This window comes from Giraffa tippelskirchi, chromosome 3, assembly GCF_054371585.1.
Source record: "Giraffa tippelskirchi isolate mGirTip1 chromosome 3, T2T-mGirTip1v1.2.pri, whole genome shotgun sequence".
NCBI lineage: Eukaryota > Metazoa > Chordata > Mammalia > Artiodactyla > Giraffidae > Giraffa > Giraffa tippelskirchi.
In genome coordinates, this window is record NC_137277.1 from 131332112 (window position 1) to 131350842 (window position 18731).

Below are 18731 nucleotides of genomic sequence, written 5' to 3' on the forward strand. Positions count from 1 at the left end.
AGACCTGGACTCAGCCCCTGCGGAGGAGGAAGCATGCACAGACGCCCCAGGCAGCAGAGGGGCACAGCATCTCAGACCCCCAGTGGGAATCAGGCCATGGCTGCCCCCCACCCCACCCCACCCCACCCCACCCCACCCCTCTGGCCTGCTGGTGCCGCCTCCTCCCAGTCATGCTGACTGCAGACCCAGAGCTTCCTGTCTCTATCTCCTGTTCGATCTGCTTTGGAACCAGGCCCTGAGGCTCTCCCTGCCAGCCAAGTGAGTGTCAGGAGCCATCTGCTGCCTAAGCCAGCGGCAGCTGCTGAGAAAATGCTTGCATACATATGAATTGATTTTGTTGTGCCTTGTGATGAGATCTTCAGTTGAGCAAGGGGGAATTTGCCAAATTATTCAGAGGTTACATTAACCTAGGGAAGGCAGAACTGACAGCCCATGGGAAGGGCAGGGGTGAGAAGCCCAAAGACAACTGAGGAGGCGCAGCAGGCAGGAAAAGGCCCCGATGCTGGGAAAAATTGAGGCAGGAGGAGAGGGGGCGACAGAGGGTGAGATGGTTGGATGGCATCACCGACTCAGTGGGTGTGAGTTTGAGCAAACTCCAGGAGATGGTGAAGGACAGGGAAGCCTGCTGTGCTCTAGTCCATGGGATCACAAAGAGTTGGACACAGACATGGCTGAGTGACTGAACAACAAAGCCGGCGGGAGGCCCTATGAGCCAGGGAGGAGGCTTCAGGGGGGTTGTGGCCCCAGGCAGGAGGCTTGCGAGGCCCGTGGCCCCCTGCCTGCCTGACCTTGGACTGTCCCTCCGCAGAGCTGGTAGAGATGGCTGTTATGCTCACAGGCTGGGCCAGGCAGAGCCCCCACACTCCCTCAGGCCCTGGTGGGGAGTCACCCCCTTGGCCTTCCCTGCTCGGTCCCAGGTGGACCTCCCTCCGCTCAACAGTATCACCTCCCATGTAGGGAGCAGTGCAGGCAGTTTCCTTATCTTATTTTCTTAAGCAAGCCCCTGTCAACTTAAAATAGTGAGAGTTGCAAATTAAGTTTTATTTGGGGGAAAATAAAGACTATAGCTCAGGCTTCCCCGGTGGCTCAGCAGTAAAGAATCTGCCTGCAATGCAGGAGACACCAGTTTGATCCCTAGGTCAGAAAGATCCCCTGGAGAGGGCATGACTACCTACTCCAGTATTCTTGCTTGGAAATCCCATGGACAGAGGAGCCTGGCGGGCTGCAGTCCATGGGGTCAGAGGAGCCTGGCGGGCTGCAGTCCATGGGGTCACAATGAGTCGGACACAACTGAAGCGACTGAGCGTGCAGGCACTCAAGGACTACAGCCCAGGAGACAGCACCTCACATAGCTCTGAGAAAAGGCTCCAAAGAAGTAGGGGGAAAGGTCAATATATATGTGATTTTGGTGGAAGGGGAATACATGCAATCAAGCACATTTTATTTTTCATTTGCCCCAATATTTGTTAAATAACTACTACTTTCTGAGAAGCACATATATTTTTCCAGAAGGCTTCTGTTGGTCATGGGGAGCAGACATCACCATGAAGAATGTTAGTGCTTTTCTGAATGTGAAGAAATACCAGAATTAAGCTCATAAAATTGGTTCCTGAAAATATTTATCTGAAGACTTATTTTGCCAGTCCCCTTCTCCCCCAACGCAGAGCGCCTCATTTCTGCTCTCCATCCTGAGTTCTTTCAGGGGGTATTGAAAATCAGCAACTGCAGCAGCACGTGATTTAATTCTTGTAGAGGGCCAGTGCCCACAGCAAGTACCAATTTGTAGCTGACACCCCTTAAAGAGAAGCAGGATTATGCCCTTGGTCCACATGGGAAGCAGCAGCTCAGAGAGGTTAAGTAACTTGCCCACGGACACACAACTGTTGCAGATGGGACCAAGATGGGACCCCTGGAAGCCCCAAGGTGAGACCTATGCTGTTGCCTCTGGCGAGGCTGCAACCTCACTGGGAAGCAGGGAGTACCCTGGTATTCCACAGCTGAGACAGCAGCTCCCTTTTGTGAAGTGGCAAAGCCTCCTGCAGACCCCAGGGAGCCCCAACTACTTCTGGCATGTCCTTGGTGAACAGATTTGAAGCAGTAGCATGGGGGGCACCCAGGAGCCCCAACTGGAGCATCTCCATCACCAAGTCACTGCTTTGTCCTCTGAGGATGTGATGCTGGCCTGAGGTCTCGCTTTGAGACCAAGTCTCCCCAAAAGCGAGTTCCCCTGCCGAGCTTATGAGTAATCTCTTTGTCCAGAACCTTTCTCGTCCCCTCTGACCTCAATCCTGTGCTCCCTGAACACTAATCAGCCGGAGTCAGCTGATGTCAGTTGCTGTTGTCCGCAGTGTGGTAACAAAAGTAGTGAACTAATGTCACTGGTGTAGATGTCATCCCTGATGTGCACACAGGTGGTTTCTCCAGGTGAGCTCACACACCCGTCCCTGCTGGGAGTGGCTTGTGCTCCGTGCACTCGTGGAACTGGAACGGGTCATGTAATGTTGTGGCCGAGGCTCTGCCCCTGCCTGCTTCCTCCCACTTTGAAGGCAGGTGTGTGCTGGGACCTGCTCACTTCCCCGAGAAAGCATCTGACAGCCCAAGTCTCCAGCCCCCCTTCCTCTAAAGGGACACATACAAGAGCAAAAAATAAACCCAGGTGGTTTTATAACACAGATTTGGGGCTTACTTGTTACCACCGAATTAGCTTCTTCCTGCCACTGGACCACATGCCAGAGCCAAACTGCCAGAGTCAGAGTCCCTCAGCTTAGTTCATGTCATTCGGGGTGTGGGGGACTCATTCATAGGAGTGAGACTTCATAAATATATATATACATGTATATATATATCTATATAATTACAAGTTTAATGTTTCATACTTACAGCGAGTTCATGGAATAACAACTCCTTATGTTGGATTAATAACAAGCTTGTATATAAAATTATCTAGTAAACTTGGTTTTCACGTTTTAAAAAATTTATGTATTTCTCATTGGAGGACAATTGCTTTACAGAATTGTGGTGGTTTCTGCCATACATCAACATGAATCCACCATAGGTAGACACACGTCTCCTTCCTCTTGAACCTCCCTCCCATCTCCCACCCCATCCCACCCCTCTAGGTTGTCACAGAGCACCAGGCTGAGCTCCCTGAGCTATACGGCAACTTCCCATTAGCCATCTGTGATACACATGGTGATACATACATTACCAGGAGTGAAGCTTCTGCTCCCCGAGGCAGCCCTGCAAATTCTTACTGCTCAGCCCTCCGCAGCATGGTGTCAGCTGACCCTGCAAAGCCATTCTGAAAACAAACATCAAGAAGTGATTGTGCAAGACACTGCTGCTAGAAATGCCTCGCATATGGGTGTGAGATAATGTCTTTGTGTCTTGTTTTCCACCCCCCCACTGAGAGAGATTAAGCTCAACTAAGGTGACAGCCCTGGAATGCCAACAAAATGGGCCTGGAAAACATGATTCCTTGATTTTATGTCCCCCACCCCACCCCCGCCCTTCACACCATCTCTGAAAAGCTGAAAGCAACACGCAGATGTAAGGGGCTGTTTTCCTGCTCGCAGTTCGACCCCCCTGTTCCCATGGCAGCCTGGCACACTCCGTGCGCTGTTCACACCACATCTCGTCTGGTCTCTTGTCAGCCTCTCCCAACTGGGCTGTGAACGCCGAGCGGATGGGGTGGGCCTTCTTGCCTCTTGGCCACCTGGCTGAGCACCTGGCAGCCTCTAGGTGAGGGGGTGGGGCAGGGCAAAATTGGAGAGGCTGGAGAAGCCCCACAAGGAGAGGGCTGAGGGCCATGGGACTCAAAAACGTTTACTGAGCACCTCCTGGGCACAGTTGCATGCATGGCTCTGAGGAAAAGACCAGATTTGTAAGATGCACTTTCATATCCATTATTTTTTCTTTAACGTCCATTGTTTTTTAATTTCACACACTGTGATAAGTAACTTGTACACAGTCAACATTTTACCTGAGAAGAGAGTGGGTCTACAGGGTTCACGTGAGATATAACAGAGGGACGGTGGCCTCGGTCACACATGCAACGAGTTTTGAGTCCTCAACCAGCCCGGGACCTCGGGGAGCTTCATCTCCTGGTTTATAATGGGGAGCAGGCTCTGCAACCACACCTTCTTACAATACCCCAGCCTGGCCTGAAACCTATGACTGCAGCACTGTTGTTTTGGCAAACAAGATATGTGTGTAGATGCCTTGAGTCTGAGGGCAGGTTCAGGCCTCGACCACCTCATCCCCAGGTCCATAGAGCATCCTACAGGGCCTAGCCAGAGTTGGGCAGTGAAGAAATGCTGGAGCAGGACAGCCTGGATGGGGACAGTGTCCTGGGAGTGTGTGGCTGGGTGGACAGTGGTTGAGGTCAAAACAGGGAACCACAGCCTTGAAGGGACTGAGGTCACAGAGGGCCTCTGCCCTGGCTCCATCCCCTGACCTGGCGTTGGCCTCCCAGCTCTATGGAACCCCAGCCTGGTCTTCATCTCCAGGGGTTTTTGCTCAGCCTGGAGCCCCACAACCCAGCATCCACTTCTTTAGGACTGCTCTCTGTCCCCTGCCACATGCTGCAGTTCCCTTCTCTCCCCTGCCATCCTGGGGGGCACCTCTAAAGGCGATCTCCTGGTTTCTGTGTGTGTTTCATTCCCCATATGCAAGCACCCAGCATTGTTACACTGCAGGAGAGAATCTAGAAAGTCTGAATGAACAGCAGTGGGGAAAAGAAGCTGCTGTTGACTCGATGTTTCTGCTGACCCGACCTCAGGAGGTGGGGACACAGGCCATGGAAGTGATGCAGGAGGGAGATGGACACCCCCACCCCACCCCCACCCCAAGGAAAGCAATTTGAGTTCCTTCCCTGTGGACAGAAACTCCAAAATATCAATAGCCAGGAAAATCAAGAGAGGATTTTCTCTTGATTTTTTTTACCTGGGCCCGACCTAGATAAAAGATATGAAACCACATATTTCTCATTTTTGAAGTCAAGGAAACCGTTCCAACCAGAAAGTTTCTTGGAGGTCAAAAAGGGAGGGGGCGCCACCCCATAGTAAGTGATGTCAACTACCCATAGGCCTCTTCAGTGAAATCCATCTTGACAGAGATGTGCACACACGCATGGGAGGATCCTGAGATAAACCAAATACTGATTCAGAACCAGGCAAATAAAAGTGATTGGCCAAAGGAAACCCAGAAGAAATGCTGCATATAAGTGATTCAAACTACCATGAGGGTGCAATTCTCTCTGAGCCCAATCATGTGTCTATCAACAAGTACTGTCCTCTTTTTCCTCCTGATACACTTTACTTGCTTCACTACGTTCTGTCCTTGTGGGAATTCTTTCCTGCAAAGTCAAAGGGCCAGGCCGTTGTCACTGACCACTGGTCTAGTGGCTAGGATTTGGTGCTCTCACTGCCATGACCTGACCTCAATCTCTCGCTGAGAACCAAAGCCCTGCTTTCAAGCCACTGCAGGCTGAGGCCACCTGAGATGAGAAAGAGGGAGGGGACAGGAGGGGCCTGGCCATGCAGGAGTCTGCAGGCTTCCAAGTGACACATCCTAGGGTCCAGCGTTTTCCTGCACCGGCCCGGGCGTCCCTGGACATCTAAAGCATGGCTTGTCCACCTGGCAGAGGTGCACATCTCCATCTGCCAGCAGGTAGCCTGTGGTCCCTGATCATCTGTCCTACTTAATCCTCTCAACCACACGCAATGCGGAGCTTCTGATCTTTGCTTTGCAGAGGAAGAAATGAGACTTCTAGAAAGGTTCAGTGCTTGCCTACATCACACTACCACTGAGCCAAGTCTCATGGGACAAGTTCAGCTGCAAAGACGAGAATTTCTTCTGTCTCCTGCCTCCTGGACTCAGTCAGTCGTCAGACCTGGCCCCGAGTACGACTGAAGCACTATGTTCAAGGTCTCACTGAATGCAGGTCCCCAGCTCCTGGCAGCTTTTTCTCTCCGTGCTTTTCTCTTTGCTCTTCACTCTCATTCCTTGCTTTTTCTGGCTGTCTGATCATTCCTGGTGGCATGCATTGCCCCCACCCCTCAGTGCCTCCTCTCCCCTCCGGGAGGGGAAGTTCTGACTGCCCCCTCCATCCCAGCCCCCATAGGAGGGGTGAGGATGGGTGAGGAGGGCAGGAATGTGGGTGATATTTGGAAACTGAAAGGCTTTCTCTTCCACCCCCTCCTTTTCTCTCCTTCCTTTCTTCTCCCCATTTAGCCATTGTGCCCCCCCACCCTCCACCCCTGGCCTCTGAGAAGTCAGGAAGATGCACAGAGCAGAAAGCAGAATAAAAGCACACAGATGCATAGAACAATTTTATGGACTCTGAGGGAGAAGGTGAGGGTGGGACGTTCTGGGAGAATAGCATTGAAACATGTATATTATCATATGTGAAACAGAACACCATTCCACGTTCGATGCATGAGACAAGGGCTCAGGGCCGGGGCAATGGGATGACCCAGAGGGATGGGATGGGGAGGGAGGTGGATGGGGGGTCCAGGAAGGGGAACACATGTAAACCCATGGCTGATTCATGTCAATGTATGGCAAAAACTATTACAATATTGTAAAGTAATTAGCCCCCAACTAAAATAAATAAATTTATAAAAAAACAAACAAACAAAAAAAAAGCAGGCGATTCCTGGCCTTTGTTTTTCAAAAGCTCTCCCAGACCCTTAGGGGAAGAGAGTCACTGGCTGTGGACAAAAGATCTGGGAAGAAACCGCCAGGGAATAGGAGCCGATTCCCTGGGCTGGGCCAGGCCCAGGTAGGAGGGGGAGGGGGAGGTGCAAGGTGGACACTGGGCCTGGCTTCCAAGCTGAGCCCTGGGGTGTGGCAGGACCAGGTGGGGCCCTCATAACCTGGGAGGTACTGAATGTAGGAAGGGAAGGAGTGGGAAAGAACTGAGCTTTCTCCTTCCTTAGCTGTCCTTGCAGAAAACCTGGTGCCCCTGGAAAGTGTTGGGGCCACAGACAGAATCCAAATGTAACCTGTGAAGAAGTCAGCCAGTGGGAATGTGGAGCCTCTTGGTGGGGTCTCCCTGGGTGCTGTCTGCAAGGACAGACTGAGGCAGGAGGTAGATGGCCCCTTCCCCACCCAGGGTAAAGCCATCAGAGATTCTCGACCAATACTTAAAGGCAAGAATAGCAGGACAATTGAGAGAGGAGGCTTGGCCCTGCCCAGATATAAGATGAGACTACATATTCCTCCTTCTGGAAGTCTGGAGACCTTCGCAACTACACATGCACAGAAAGACTCCTTAGCAGTCAAAGGGGAATGATGCTAAGTGATGCCAAGCTACCCATAGGCCTCTTCGGTAGAATTCATCGTGGCTAAGAGATGTTTGTGCACACACGGGAAGATCCTGAACTATACCAAACACAGGCTCTTAACCGGGCAAATAAAAATGGTTGGCCAAAGGAAACCTAGACGATATGGCCCGTAAAAGTAATTCAAGCTACCACCAGGGCGTGATTCAGGGTTTCTCTCTCTGATTCTGCCCATGGTGTCAATCCACATCTGCTGTACTCTTTTTTTTCCTCCTAATAAATAATTTACTTGTTTCACGACTTTCCATCTTTATGAGAATTCTTTTTCTTCAAAGCCAAGGGGCCAGGGTCTTGTCACTGTCCTCTAGTCTAAAGGCTAGATTGAGTGCTCTCACTGCCATGACCCCACCATAATTTCTGGCTGGGAGCCGAAGCTCCACTTCAAGCTGAGGCCCCCCTGAGATCAAGATGATTAAGAGGCAGCCTAGTGGCTGTGCATTGCCTGTCTTGGCTTCATAAACACTCCTTCTTCCCTCCACCTGCCTCCAGGACATAATCCCAAGGACAGGGCACAGAGAAACCCTGAAATAATTAAAATCAAGTTACTACAAATAGTTGGTGAAGTTGGAGTTCAAGATGAAATTGTAAACAGTTAGAGCAAAATAAAGTTACTTTTCTTATTCAGCTGAGTCAGAGACAAGAAAAAATGCTACAGGGAAAAGAGACATACAGATTACACTGGGATGTTGAGGGGTGTGGTCATGGAAGTCTTCCTGGAGGAGGTGAGGCTGAATCAAAAATTTGAAGGTTCTTGATACGTATGCATATTTACATTTCCACCAGTGTCCAGGAGATCCTGTTCCAACCAGTTCAGTTCTCTACCCCAGGGAGGTGAATCCAAGCATCCCCCAGATGCCCAGAGCCCTGTGAGAACTCTTCAGGGAGCTAGTTCCAGAGCTAGTGACTGCTCAGGATGGCTGATGCTGAGGACAGTGGGACACTGTTTCTTGCAGATGCTTCGCTGGCCGGCAGGGGGCGCAAGCTTGCCACAGCTTGGGGCCCGGGAGCCCCAGGGAGGAAACCAGTGGGTGGAAGCCAGGATGCTGAGTCTCCTTGCAGCGTTTAATAGTCTTCGAAGGAGTGAGCACTTTGGCGAGCATCAGCCCCCCACCCCACCCCAGGCTTCCACCCGCCCTCACCCAGCCCTGAATCCAGCCCTCATTTTATGAACAGTTCATCCAAGTGCCACCCAGGCCCCATCCTGACTCGTAACTGCGCTAAGGAAGGTAGGAGGTGATGGCCCCGCATGATTTCCAGGGATCCTGGGATGGCTGTGGAGTGGGTGCCAGTGGTGTTCCCACCTGGACTCCCCAAGCCTGAGGACTGTGGAGAGACCTCTGTGAACTAAGTTCCTTAACATGGCAAGTGTAGAAAAAGAATTATGGGCAAAGATATCCATTGTAGTAACCGAAGAGAGACCAGTCTGCTGCTGCTGCTAAGTAGCTTCAGTCGTGTCCGACTCTGTGCAACCTCATAGACGGCAGCCCACCAGGCTCCCCCGTCGCTGGGATTCTCCAGGCAAGAACACTGGAGTGGGTTGACATTGCCTTCTCCGAGGGATCAGTCTAAGTATTGGTTAATGTTACTGCTGCTGCTGCTACCAATGCCGTTACTACTAAATAATAATAACAAATAATACACCTACCAAATGATGAAATAACTCTTAGCCATTGAGAACACTGTCTTCCATGGAAGCAACCTAAAAGTCCAACGAGAAATGCATAAAGGAGTGGTACATACGCATAATGGAATACTAGTCAGTTGTAAAAAAGAGTGAAATAGTGCCATTTGCAGCAACATGAATGGACCTAGAGATTATCACACTAAGTGAAATAAGTCAAAGACAAATAAATAATATATCACTTATATGTGGAATCTTAAATATGACTTGAACGTATTTACAAAACAGCAACACACTCATAGAAGGAAATGGCAACCCACTCCAGTATTCTTGCCTGGAAAATCCCATGGACGGAGGAGCCTGGTAGGCTACAGTCCATGGGGTCACAAACAGTCGGACACAGCTGAGCTACTTCACTTTCACTTTCAACAGACTCACAGACATAGAAAACAAGCTTATGATTACCAAAGGGGAAAGGGAATGGAGGATGGATAAATCAGGAGTTTGGGATTAGCTGAGGCAAACTACTATCTATAAAATAAACAACAAGGTCCTACTGTATAGCGCAGGGAACTATATTCAATATCCTGTGATAAACAATAATGGAAAAAGAGGATGAAAAAGAATATATATATATATAACTGAATAACTTTGATGTGTAACTGAAACTAACATGGTATTGTAAATCAACTATACTTTAAGAACACTGTCTTCAAGAACTCTCTGACAACATGGGATAATTCTCATAATATAATGCACTAATTCACCATTTGTCCTTCAAGAATCACTTTCTGCACTTCTCTGCACCCCAGGCTATCAACCTCAGTGCAAGACTTCATCCCAAGTCCCTTTGCTTCTGGCCACAAGTCGGAGACGCCAATGGGAGATGGCAGCAGGAGGTGGAAGGTGGGTAGAAAGCTAGGATGCATCTTCTCTACCCTCTCTTGCCTTGGTGCCTCTAGACAAGCGATCTCCCACTGGGCAGCCCCCCTCTATGTCTGCACCCTCTCTAGGCTCTGTTACCACCACTTTCTCCCCTTGCCCTTTTGGCCCTGAAGGTAGTAAGAGCTTCCTGCTCTGGGCAGCTCCTGGGTGCCTGGGCATCCTTCGCTGGTTCCCTTAGACTTGTCCACATCTCTGTAAGTTGTTCTTCACTAAGTGGCTCTTCCTTTGAACCATCAGAGTGAATGCTTTTCCTGTCAGGTCTCTGGGTGACACACATGTGAAGTGAAGAGAGACAAATACAAAGCTTTGTGCAGAAAAAGAGGTCCAATGCTCTGTCTGCATCATTTCATTGAACCCTCACAGCAGCGGCAGAATGCAGTCAAAAGGAGTGTTGATATCAGATTCAAATTTAGAAAGCATTGGAAGGAACATTCTAATCATATCTTTATGGAAAGGAAAAAGATGCTGAAAAGGAAAAAGTGAAAAAGGCACACTGAATATTTATTTCGTTTTTAAATTGACATAAGTGTCTCCTTATAGATTGTAATTTTTCATGCTTAATACTTTACCTCTTTTAAGAATGTGCTTCTGAGAGGAGGAGGAGGAAGAGGCCGTGTGAGCTCAGATGACCTGATTTTTCCTGACACCAAATTCTAAGCCAACTTGAAACAAGAGGAGCTGACTTAATTTCTTAGAATCCCAGCTCTTCCACTGTGTGATGTTAGTCTCTTAAATGTGTACGGTGATTAATACCTACCTCCAGGGTCACTGTGATGGCCGATGAGTCAGTGATGTGAAGTGTCTGGCCCTAGGCCAAGTCACTGTGAGGACTCAGCAACCTTGTCTAGAGTGGACATATTGCTGCAGTCGCGTGGTGATGAAGTGGGTATAAGAGGCAAAAACTTCGTGCTGTGAGCTATGCTTGGCATGTGGCAGTGGCCCTTAATAAGCAGCTGACACGTCTGTGAATGAACAAATGGATGCTCTGCCCAGATCTGCCCTCTCCAGGCTGACTCCCAAGAACACTAGGCAGCCTCCTATCTTTCTTTCTTTCTTTCATTTTTTTGGCCATGCAGACCCTTTGTTGAGGCACTCAGGCTTCTCTAGTTGCAGCGAGCAGGCTTAGTTCCCTAACCAGGGATTGAACCTGCATCCCCCTGCATTAGAAGACAGATTCATAACCACTGGATCATCAGGGAAGTCCCCCTCCACTCTTTCACAGAAGGTCATTCTCTATCCTACTTTGTTTTAATTACTGTGTGTGCAGGCAGGTTCCTTACCACTAGTGCCACCTGGGAAGCCCAAGGAATTTCCACGAACAGTGGCTCGAAACAACACACATTTATTACATGAGGTTTCTGGGGGCAGTCTCACTGGGTCTGCTACTCAGGGTCTTGCAGGCTATGTTCAAGGAGCAGGCAGGGATGTGTTCTATCTGGAGCCTTGACTGAAGGTAGCCTCAGAGCCTGGGCCCATGCTGTCAACTGGCCTCAGGGTCTCACAGACTCATTCTGGTTGCTGGCAGAGCTCAGCTCCTTAGTTGTAGGACTAAGGTCCTTGTTTTCATGCTGGCTGGCTGAAAGCATTCCTCTAGGCTCCTCAAGATTTCCCCCACTTCCTTGCCAAGTGACCCCCTCACCACATGGCAGCTTCCTTCCTCAGAGTTGGCATTAATTACCGTGCCATAGAATGTAATTTGTCAAAGGAGGGACAGCCTGTCACCTTTGCCATATCCTATTGGTTACAGGCAAGCCCCAGGTTCTGCCCACACCCAGTCAATGGGTGGGTGGGTGGGTGGGTGGGATTATACAGGCTGTGATTCACTGAGGGTCACCTTAGGGTGTGTGTGCCACACCTGTCCCCTCACAGTTCCATTATCTGTGGAGTGATAAGCAAACATATCTTTTCCTTCTATGCGTGCTATTTGCATTTTCCCCTGGATGCCCAGGAAGTATTCGCTTATCACCAGATAATTCCATAACATTATGGCAATGTTTGCAGCTGGTTTCCTTTCAGGCAGTGAAAGAGATAGACTCACTACCAGAAGCCTTTAAACTCTTCAGATTCACTGCTCAAGTGGTCATGTACTTGCCATATCAATTGACCCATTTATTGGCTTATATTTCTTGAACACCTGCTGTGTGCTTAGCATTGTTCATAAAGATAATGCTAGTCTCTACCTAGGGAGCCAATTTCTTTACTTCCTACTTTTCCTTCTGTTGAGTAAAAGCCAATTTCTTTATTTTCAGTCGAGATATCTCTTTAACCGCAGATCACAGAAAACCCAAAAACCAGTGACTTAAATAAGTAAGGGGTATATTTTAGTCACCCAACAAGAAGCCCAGGGCTAGAAAGTCTAGGGTTAGTGCAGTTGCTCAAAGCAACTCCTTGCTCCAGCATTTAACTTTAGCCCTCATGGTCACAAGACTGCTACCACAGCACCAGCCATAGCATCCATCTTTCACACAGGAAGAAACAGGTGAGAGAAGGAGACCTGCCTTTTTATTCTGAAAGGATCACCCTTCCTCAGGACTTCCACTTCCATCATGTTGATCAGAATTTGACCACATGGTCACCACTAACTCTGAGAGATCTGAGGGGTGGGTGTGAATTTTTTAGCTGGGTACATTGTCATCAGGAACAAAATTGAAGTTCCATTGGTAGAAAGATGGGAAATGGATTGGGGGTTGGTCATCTGCAGAACCACTTGGGGCCCCAGACCAAACCTCCATGTCCTCTCAAAGCTCAGGAAACACGTCTACAATTTCCTGCAATGACAGAGGCCAGTTCCTTCTGGGTCCTCATCAACAGGCTATGCTGACACAGGGGTTCCTGCTTTATTTGCCAGGAGAGCATTATCTGAGCAACAATTGTTATTCGGTCGCTAAGTCATGTCCGACTCTTTGCAACCCCATGAACTGCAGCATGCCAGTCTTCTCTGTCCTTTACTATTTCCCTGAGTTTTCTCAGACTCATGTCCATTGAGTCAGTGATGCCATCCAACTCTCTCATCCTCTGTCGCCTCCTTCTCCTCTTGCCCTCAATCTTTCCCTGCATCAGGATCTTTTCCAATGAGTCAGCTCTTCACATCAGGTGGCCAAAGTACTGGAGCTTCAGCTTCAGCATCAGTCCTTCCAATGGATATTCAGTGTTGATATCCTTCAGGATTGACTGGTTTGATCTCCTTGCTGTCCAAGGAACTCTGAATAGTCTTCCTCAACACCACAGTTCGAAAGCGTCAATTCTTCGGCCCTCAGCCTTCTTTATGGCCCAACTCTTACATCCATAGATGAGTACTGGAAAAACCATATCTTTAACTATATGGACCTTTGTTGGCAAAATGGTGTCTCTGGTTTTTAATACACTGTCTAGACTTGTCATAGCTCTTCTTCCAAGGAGCAAGTGTCTTTTAATTTCGTGGCTGCAGTCAGCAGCCACAGTGATTTTAGAGCCCAAGAAAATGAAATTTGATACTGTTTCCACATTTTTCCCCATCTATTTGCCATGAAGTGATAGGACCAGATGCCATGATCTTCTTTTTTTGAATGTTGAGTTTTAAGCCAGCTTTTTCACTCTCCTCTTTCATCTTCATCAATAGGCTCTTTAGTTCCTCTTCACTTTCTGCCATTAAAATGGTATCATCTGCATATCTGAGGTTGTTGATCTTTGGCAATCTTGATTCTAACAACAGCTGCCGTAAAATGGAGCTCATGGCTCTTCTGCCCCAGGAATCCTGCCATCCATGCTCTCTGGAGGCAGGAGAGGTGGCTGTGTCAGCAGTGCTTAGAGGGGAGGTCTCTTTTCCTTCTCTTTTGAAAAACGTGCAGAATATAGGGGAATTCCATGCAGGCCCAGTCTGCCCCCAGAGCCATCCTACTTGCCCACCTCGTTCTGCCCTGTGTCCCCGAGAGTGACCCCAATGGCTTCATTGTGATTGTAGCTTGGGCAGCAGGGTGACAGGTAGGAAGAAGGGTCTTTCTTTTCCCTTTCTGCCTCAGGTCCTGTCCCCACCATAGCTCCACCACCCCTCAAAAGGCTTGCTGATTTTCTACTTTACTAAGTGATGCCAGCCTCTGGGCCCAGTGACACCACCTTCTTGTGTCACTCTCCAGCCCAGGCTGGCAGCTGTCCACACTGATTTTGGTTCTCTGCCGGCTTCCTCAGGCTTCCATTGCCTGTGTGAACAATACTCAGCCTCAAAGTCCCACTGCTTTAAATATTCAAGTGGTTCTCGCCTCCTGGCTAGATCTTGACTCAGATAACCAGTACAGTAAACACCCAAATAATCATCACTTAGGTTTCACAAAGATTGCAGTTCTGCCATACTTGTTTCATCTATTTTTGGTTTTGTGGGTAAAAAAATCCCAGCCCTGCTGATGTTGCTTAAATGAGTTCAGTATATATCTCTAAAGAATAAGGATGTTTTCTTACATAACAAGTATATTTAAACACCTCCTACCTGTGTTCACATATTAACATGCTCAGTCACTCAGTCGTGTCTGACTCTTTGCAACTCCATGGACTGTAGTCTGCCAGGCTCCTCTGTCCATGGGATTTCCCAGGCAAGAATACTGGAGCAGTTGCCATTTCCTTCTCCAAGGGCTCTTCCCGACCCAGGGATCAAACTCATGTCTCCTGCGTTAGCAGGCAGATTCTTTACCACTGATCCACCTGGGAAATCCAACATACCTAACAAAACGAGCGAAAGTTCCTTGTGGTCATGTACCACCCAATCCACAGTCATATTCTCCCAGTTCTGAAGTTGACTATTTTACCATTAGGCTTGTTTGAGTTAGTGTTTAAACAAGGCCCACACACTGCATTTGGAAAATGTGTTTCCCAAGTGTCTTTTTTTCTGAATGTCTTTTAATCTGATCAGTCCTCCCGTCACAAGATGCACACACAGGGACTGTGTGGTCCAGTGGTTAGGACTCGGTGCTTCCATTGACAGGGTCCGGGTTCAATCCCTAGTTGGTGAACTAAGATCCCACATGACATGCAACACGGCCAAAACCAAAAACCTGTCATACACACTCAGGGTGGGGGGCACTGCCATACTTAGCCCCCAACTCACCCTAGTTGTACCCTGTCTCCCTCACAGAGTCCCTTACACAGATGCTTTCTTTCCCAGGACATCTGTGGATGCCACAGCTAGGTATTGAACTCTGCCCCCACCCTGCCAACCTGCTGCAGGCAGTAAGGGGTACGTTGTCTGTAAAGGATTTAGAAACAAATAGTAAAACCATTTGCTATGGACTGAATTGTGTCCCTCTCCACCAGATTCCTAAATTGAAGCCCTAATCTCCAATATGATGGTACTTGGAGGTGGAGCCTTTGGGTGATTAGGTTTTGATGAGGTCACAAGGGTGGGGACCCTAAATGGGATGAGTGTCCTCCTAAGAAGAGGTGGCAGAGAGCTTGTTTCCCTCTCTCTGTCTCTGTCTCTCCCCTCCCCTTGCAGTCATCTGCAAGCCAGAAAAAGGAACTGAATCTGACGGCACCTCGACCTTGGACTTCCAGCCTCCAGCACTATGAGAGGTAAATGTCTTTACTTAAGCCCCCCAACCTCTGGTATTTTGTTATAGCAGCTCGAGCTAAGACACCACTAAGTCAGTCAACTCTGTTACCAGCATGCACCAGCAATTCTAAAGAACATCAGTGATAAAATGCTCCTTCCTGTAGCCTAGAACACTCCCATCAACCACTCCGTGTCTTTTCATTATGACAAAAAGATTTTACTGGGATCATCAAGGAAGCAGGGGTTGGTGTGTTGAATAAGTGACTAAAATGTCAGTAGGTAGATCTGATGAGGATATGTACCACAAATTGGGCTTCCCTGGTAACTCAGCTGGTAATGAATCAGCCTGCAATGCAGGAGACCCCGGTTCAATTCCTGGGTGGGGAAGATTCCCTGGAGAATGGAAAGGCTACCCACTCCAGTATTTTGACCTGGAGAATTCCATGGACTGTATAGTCCATGGGGTCACAAAGAGTCAGACACGACTAAGCCACTTTCACTTTTGCTTTCTCTCACCACAAGTTAGTGTTTACGTAAAGTCTAAAACACAAAATAATACTATATAGTATTAATATTACATATGTAACCAAAGTGTAAGACACCAAATTTAAGAAAGTGGTTTTCTCTGGGAGAGATCGTAGGAGAAAGAAATAAAAGAGGTTCATAGACATAAAGGTAGATTGGGCTTCCCTGGTTTCCAGATTGTAAAGACTGTGCCTGCAACGAAGGAGACCCAGATCCGATCCCTGGGTCAGGACGATGCCCTGGAGATGGGAATGGCTACCCACTTCAGTATTCTTGCCTGTAGAATTCCATGGACAGAGGAGCCTGGTGGGCTGTAGTCCATGGGGTCACAGAGTGGGACATGACTGTGTGACTAACACATTCACTTTCATAGTTGATATGTATATACACATATATCTGTTCTTTTTCAGATTCTTTTCCCTTATAGTTTATTACAAGATATTGAATATAGTTCCCTATGCTATACAGTAGGTCCTTATTTATCTATTTTATACATAGTGGTATGTATATGTTAATCCCAGTCTCCTAATTTATCCCTCTCCTGCCGCTCTTTCCACTTTGGTAACCACAAGTTTGTTTTCTGTGTATGTGAGTCTTTTTCCATTTTGGATAAAAGCTCATTTGTATCTTTTTTTTTAATTCCACATGTAAGCGGTATCATATATTTGTCTCCCCATACACTTTTTGTATGATTTAAATATTTTATTCAAAAAATGCCTATTGATCAGTCACATGCTGGGCAGGCCCACCAGCAGACTCAGTTTCCATTTCTTATGATCTAGCTTCTCTCCTGGCCTGGAGGTGTGACCGAGCCTGGGGCTTCTGAGTCCAGGGTTGGACACCAGGCAGGGGAGTGGCTGAGCAGGTGGGCAGCTGCCAGAGCTGAAGGGCACTGGGCACCATATTGGAGAACCTGGGAGTCACTGGGGTAGATCAGTGGCTGGGCATCAATGAGACGGGTGACCCTGGGAGCACACAGGGGATGGTAAGGTTGGGTCCGAGGTAGAGGAAGGGGTGTGAGAAGAAGGGCGACGGGAGATCCAGCCCCTTGCCCAGTCTGCTGTGGGAGGGTAGCCACGGTAAAAATGGAAGCAGTCAGCGATCACTGTTTATAAAAATAGCTACAAAGTCTTGACAACCCAGAGAGAGTTCTGGGAAAGTTAAATTGAGGGCTGTGGGGAAATGCTCAGGGCTTCTCATCTTCAAAGCATTTCTGAGACATGATCTCATGAATCCTCCTTCCAGAGCCCTGAGTGCAATATAGGGACGAGGGAAGGTGGGACGATGTGTGGATGACCTCCTCAAAGAAGAGAAGCCGGCAGCCGGAGTGTTCCTCGTGGGATGCCACTTGAATGTGCCCTCCTCTAGTCTGTGTCTCCACCCGGTCCCTCAGACCCAGCCTGGGGAGGGGCCTGGCTTTGCAGCCACACAGGGTGGGGCAGCCACAAGATAGACCATGCAAGACACTGGGCTGGGTCACTCCAAACTGCTAAGATCGAGGTCCCGGTGATAAAGACCAGCCTGTGCTGCTGGTTGGGGGTTGTGCTGGGCGGGGTCCAGGTAGAGCCCTGGTTGAGACCCATGGGATTCAACATAGGCAAGATCTGATGTGCAGACCCCAGGCAGGCAGAGGGTTTGGAGCAGATGAAGCAATAGGGAGCGAACGAGGGCAGAGGGAAGCTAAGATGGGTGTGCCCCCTACGCTTGGAATAGGGGTGCCTAGGACTGAAAGCCAGGAGCCAGGTCCTTTGACTCCACTGCTGAGGATTCTAGGAGCCTAAAGTATGGAGGCTATGATCACACTTCCATAGACGGAGAAACCAAGAGTACAAGAGTGTCACACGGTGGCAGTGATGGGATTTGAACCTATGTCCCTTGGCACAAATCACCTTGCTCCTGGCCATCTCCCACTCATTCCTCAAGTTTCCACTCAAGAACCTCTCCTCTGGAGGTCTTCCCGGCTGCCGCAGGGCGTCTTGAGCACCTAGAGCTGGCTCTCCAAGAACACCCACCGCACTGATCTGGAGGCGGCTCTTTGCATGTCATCTTCCACCAGACAAGGGGTTCTCCCTCGCTGACTCTCAGCCCTGGCAGCGCCAGCCCTCTCTGCTCCCCTGTGACCTGGCTCACCCCAGGTTCTTGCAGGGTGACCTCCAACTGGCAAAGCCTTTCCCTGGGTCTTAGGTCAAGAGGAGAAATGGGGGTCAGAAGTCACTGCCCTGCAGCTGAGGGGCTGGGCGGCCTGACAGGCAGGAGCTCTGAGTGATAGTCCAGAACTAAGACATGTGGTCCCCGAAGTCAGGCCTGTCCCAGTGTGGATGGAGCATCCAGGTCCCAGATGCCCGGGTGCATCCATGAACAAAACAGCGATGTTAATAAGAAACTTTACTCCAGGAAAAACTGTACCCAGACCCAAAAGCATTACTTCAATTTCATGGTTCAGCACATTCTCCTTCAGTCTCTGTGGTGAACGATGATTTCATTGCCTTCAACAGAAGGCGTATTTGTGTGTGTACATATGCTTGAGAGAAATTTACTGAAAAGATATGGGTACGAGACCAGCTGGCAACAGTTTCCAAGCCAGGATCCTCTTTGAGCAATCTGCTCAAAGTTCTTGTTTGCAATGCTCAAAACCCAGCGGGGGGAGAAGGCAGTGTGAGGAATATACAGGGGCAAATTTACACTCACCCCCTCAAAGGAAGGGAGGTCCTGACCTTGGAGGTAGGAATGGAATGGAGACTTTCCAGGGAACTTTAAGAGTCTTGGGTAATTTATT

The 18731-nt window shown here is 48.9% G+C and overlaps 1 protein-coding gene across 3 annotated transcripts in view; it reads left to right on the forward strand.

The window, feature by feature from the left end:
* PTPN4 (protein tyrosine phosphatase non-receptor type 4) overlaps positions 1-18731 on the forward strand; it is a 272678-nt gene that overhangs the window by 14708 nt on the left and 239239 nt on the right. The window contains exons 2-3 of one of the 3 annotated variants that reach the window (XM_081575953.1): positions 9780-9873; positions 15374-15450. The exons of 1 other annotated variant lie outside the window; for it this stretch is intronic. In XM_081575953.1, coding sequence (XP_081432079.1) covers positions 15444-15450 — 7 coding nt within the window. In that variant the 5' untranslated portion in view covers positions 9780-9873; positions 15374-15443. The remainder of the gene's footprint in view (positions 1-9779; positions 9874-15373; positions 15451-18731) is intronic. One more of the 3 variants, XM_081575955.1, reaches the window with a different exon arrangement.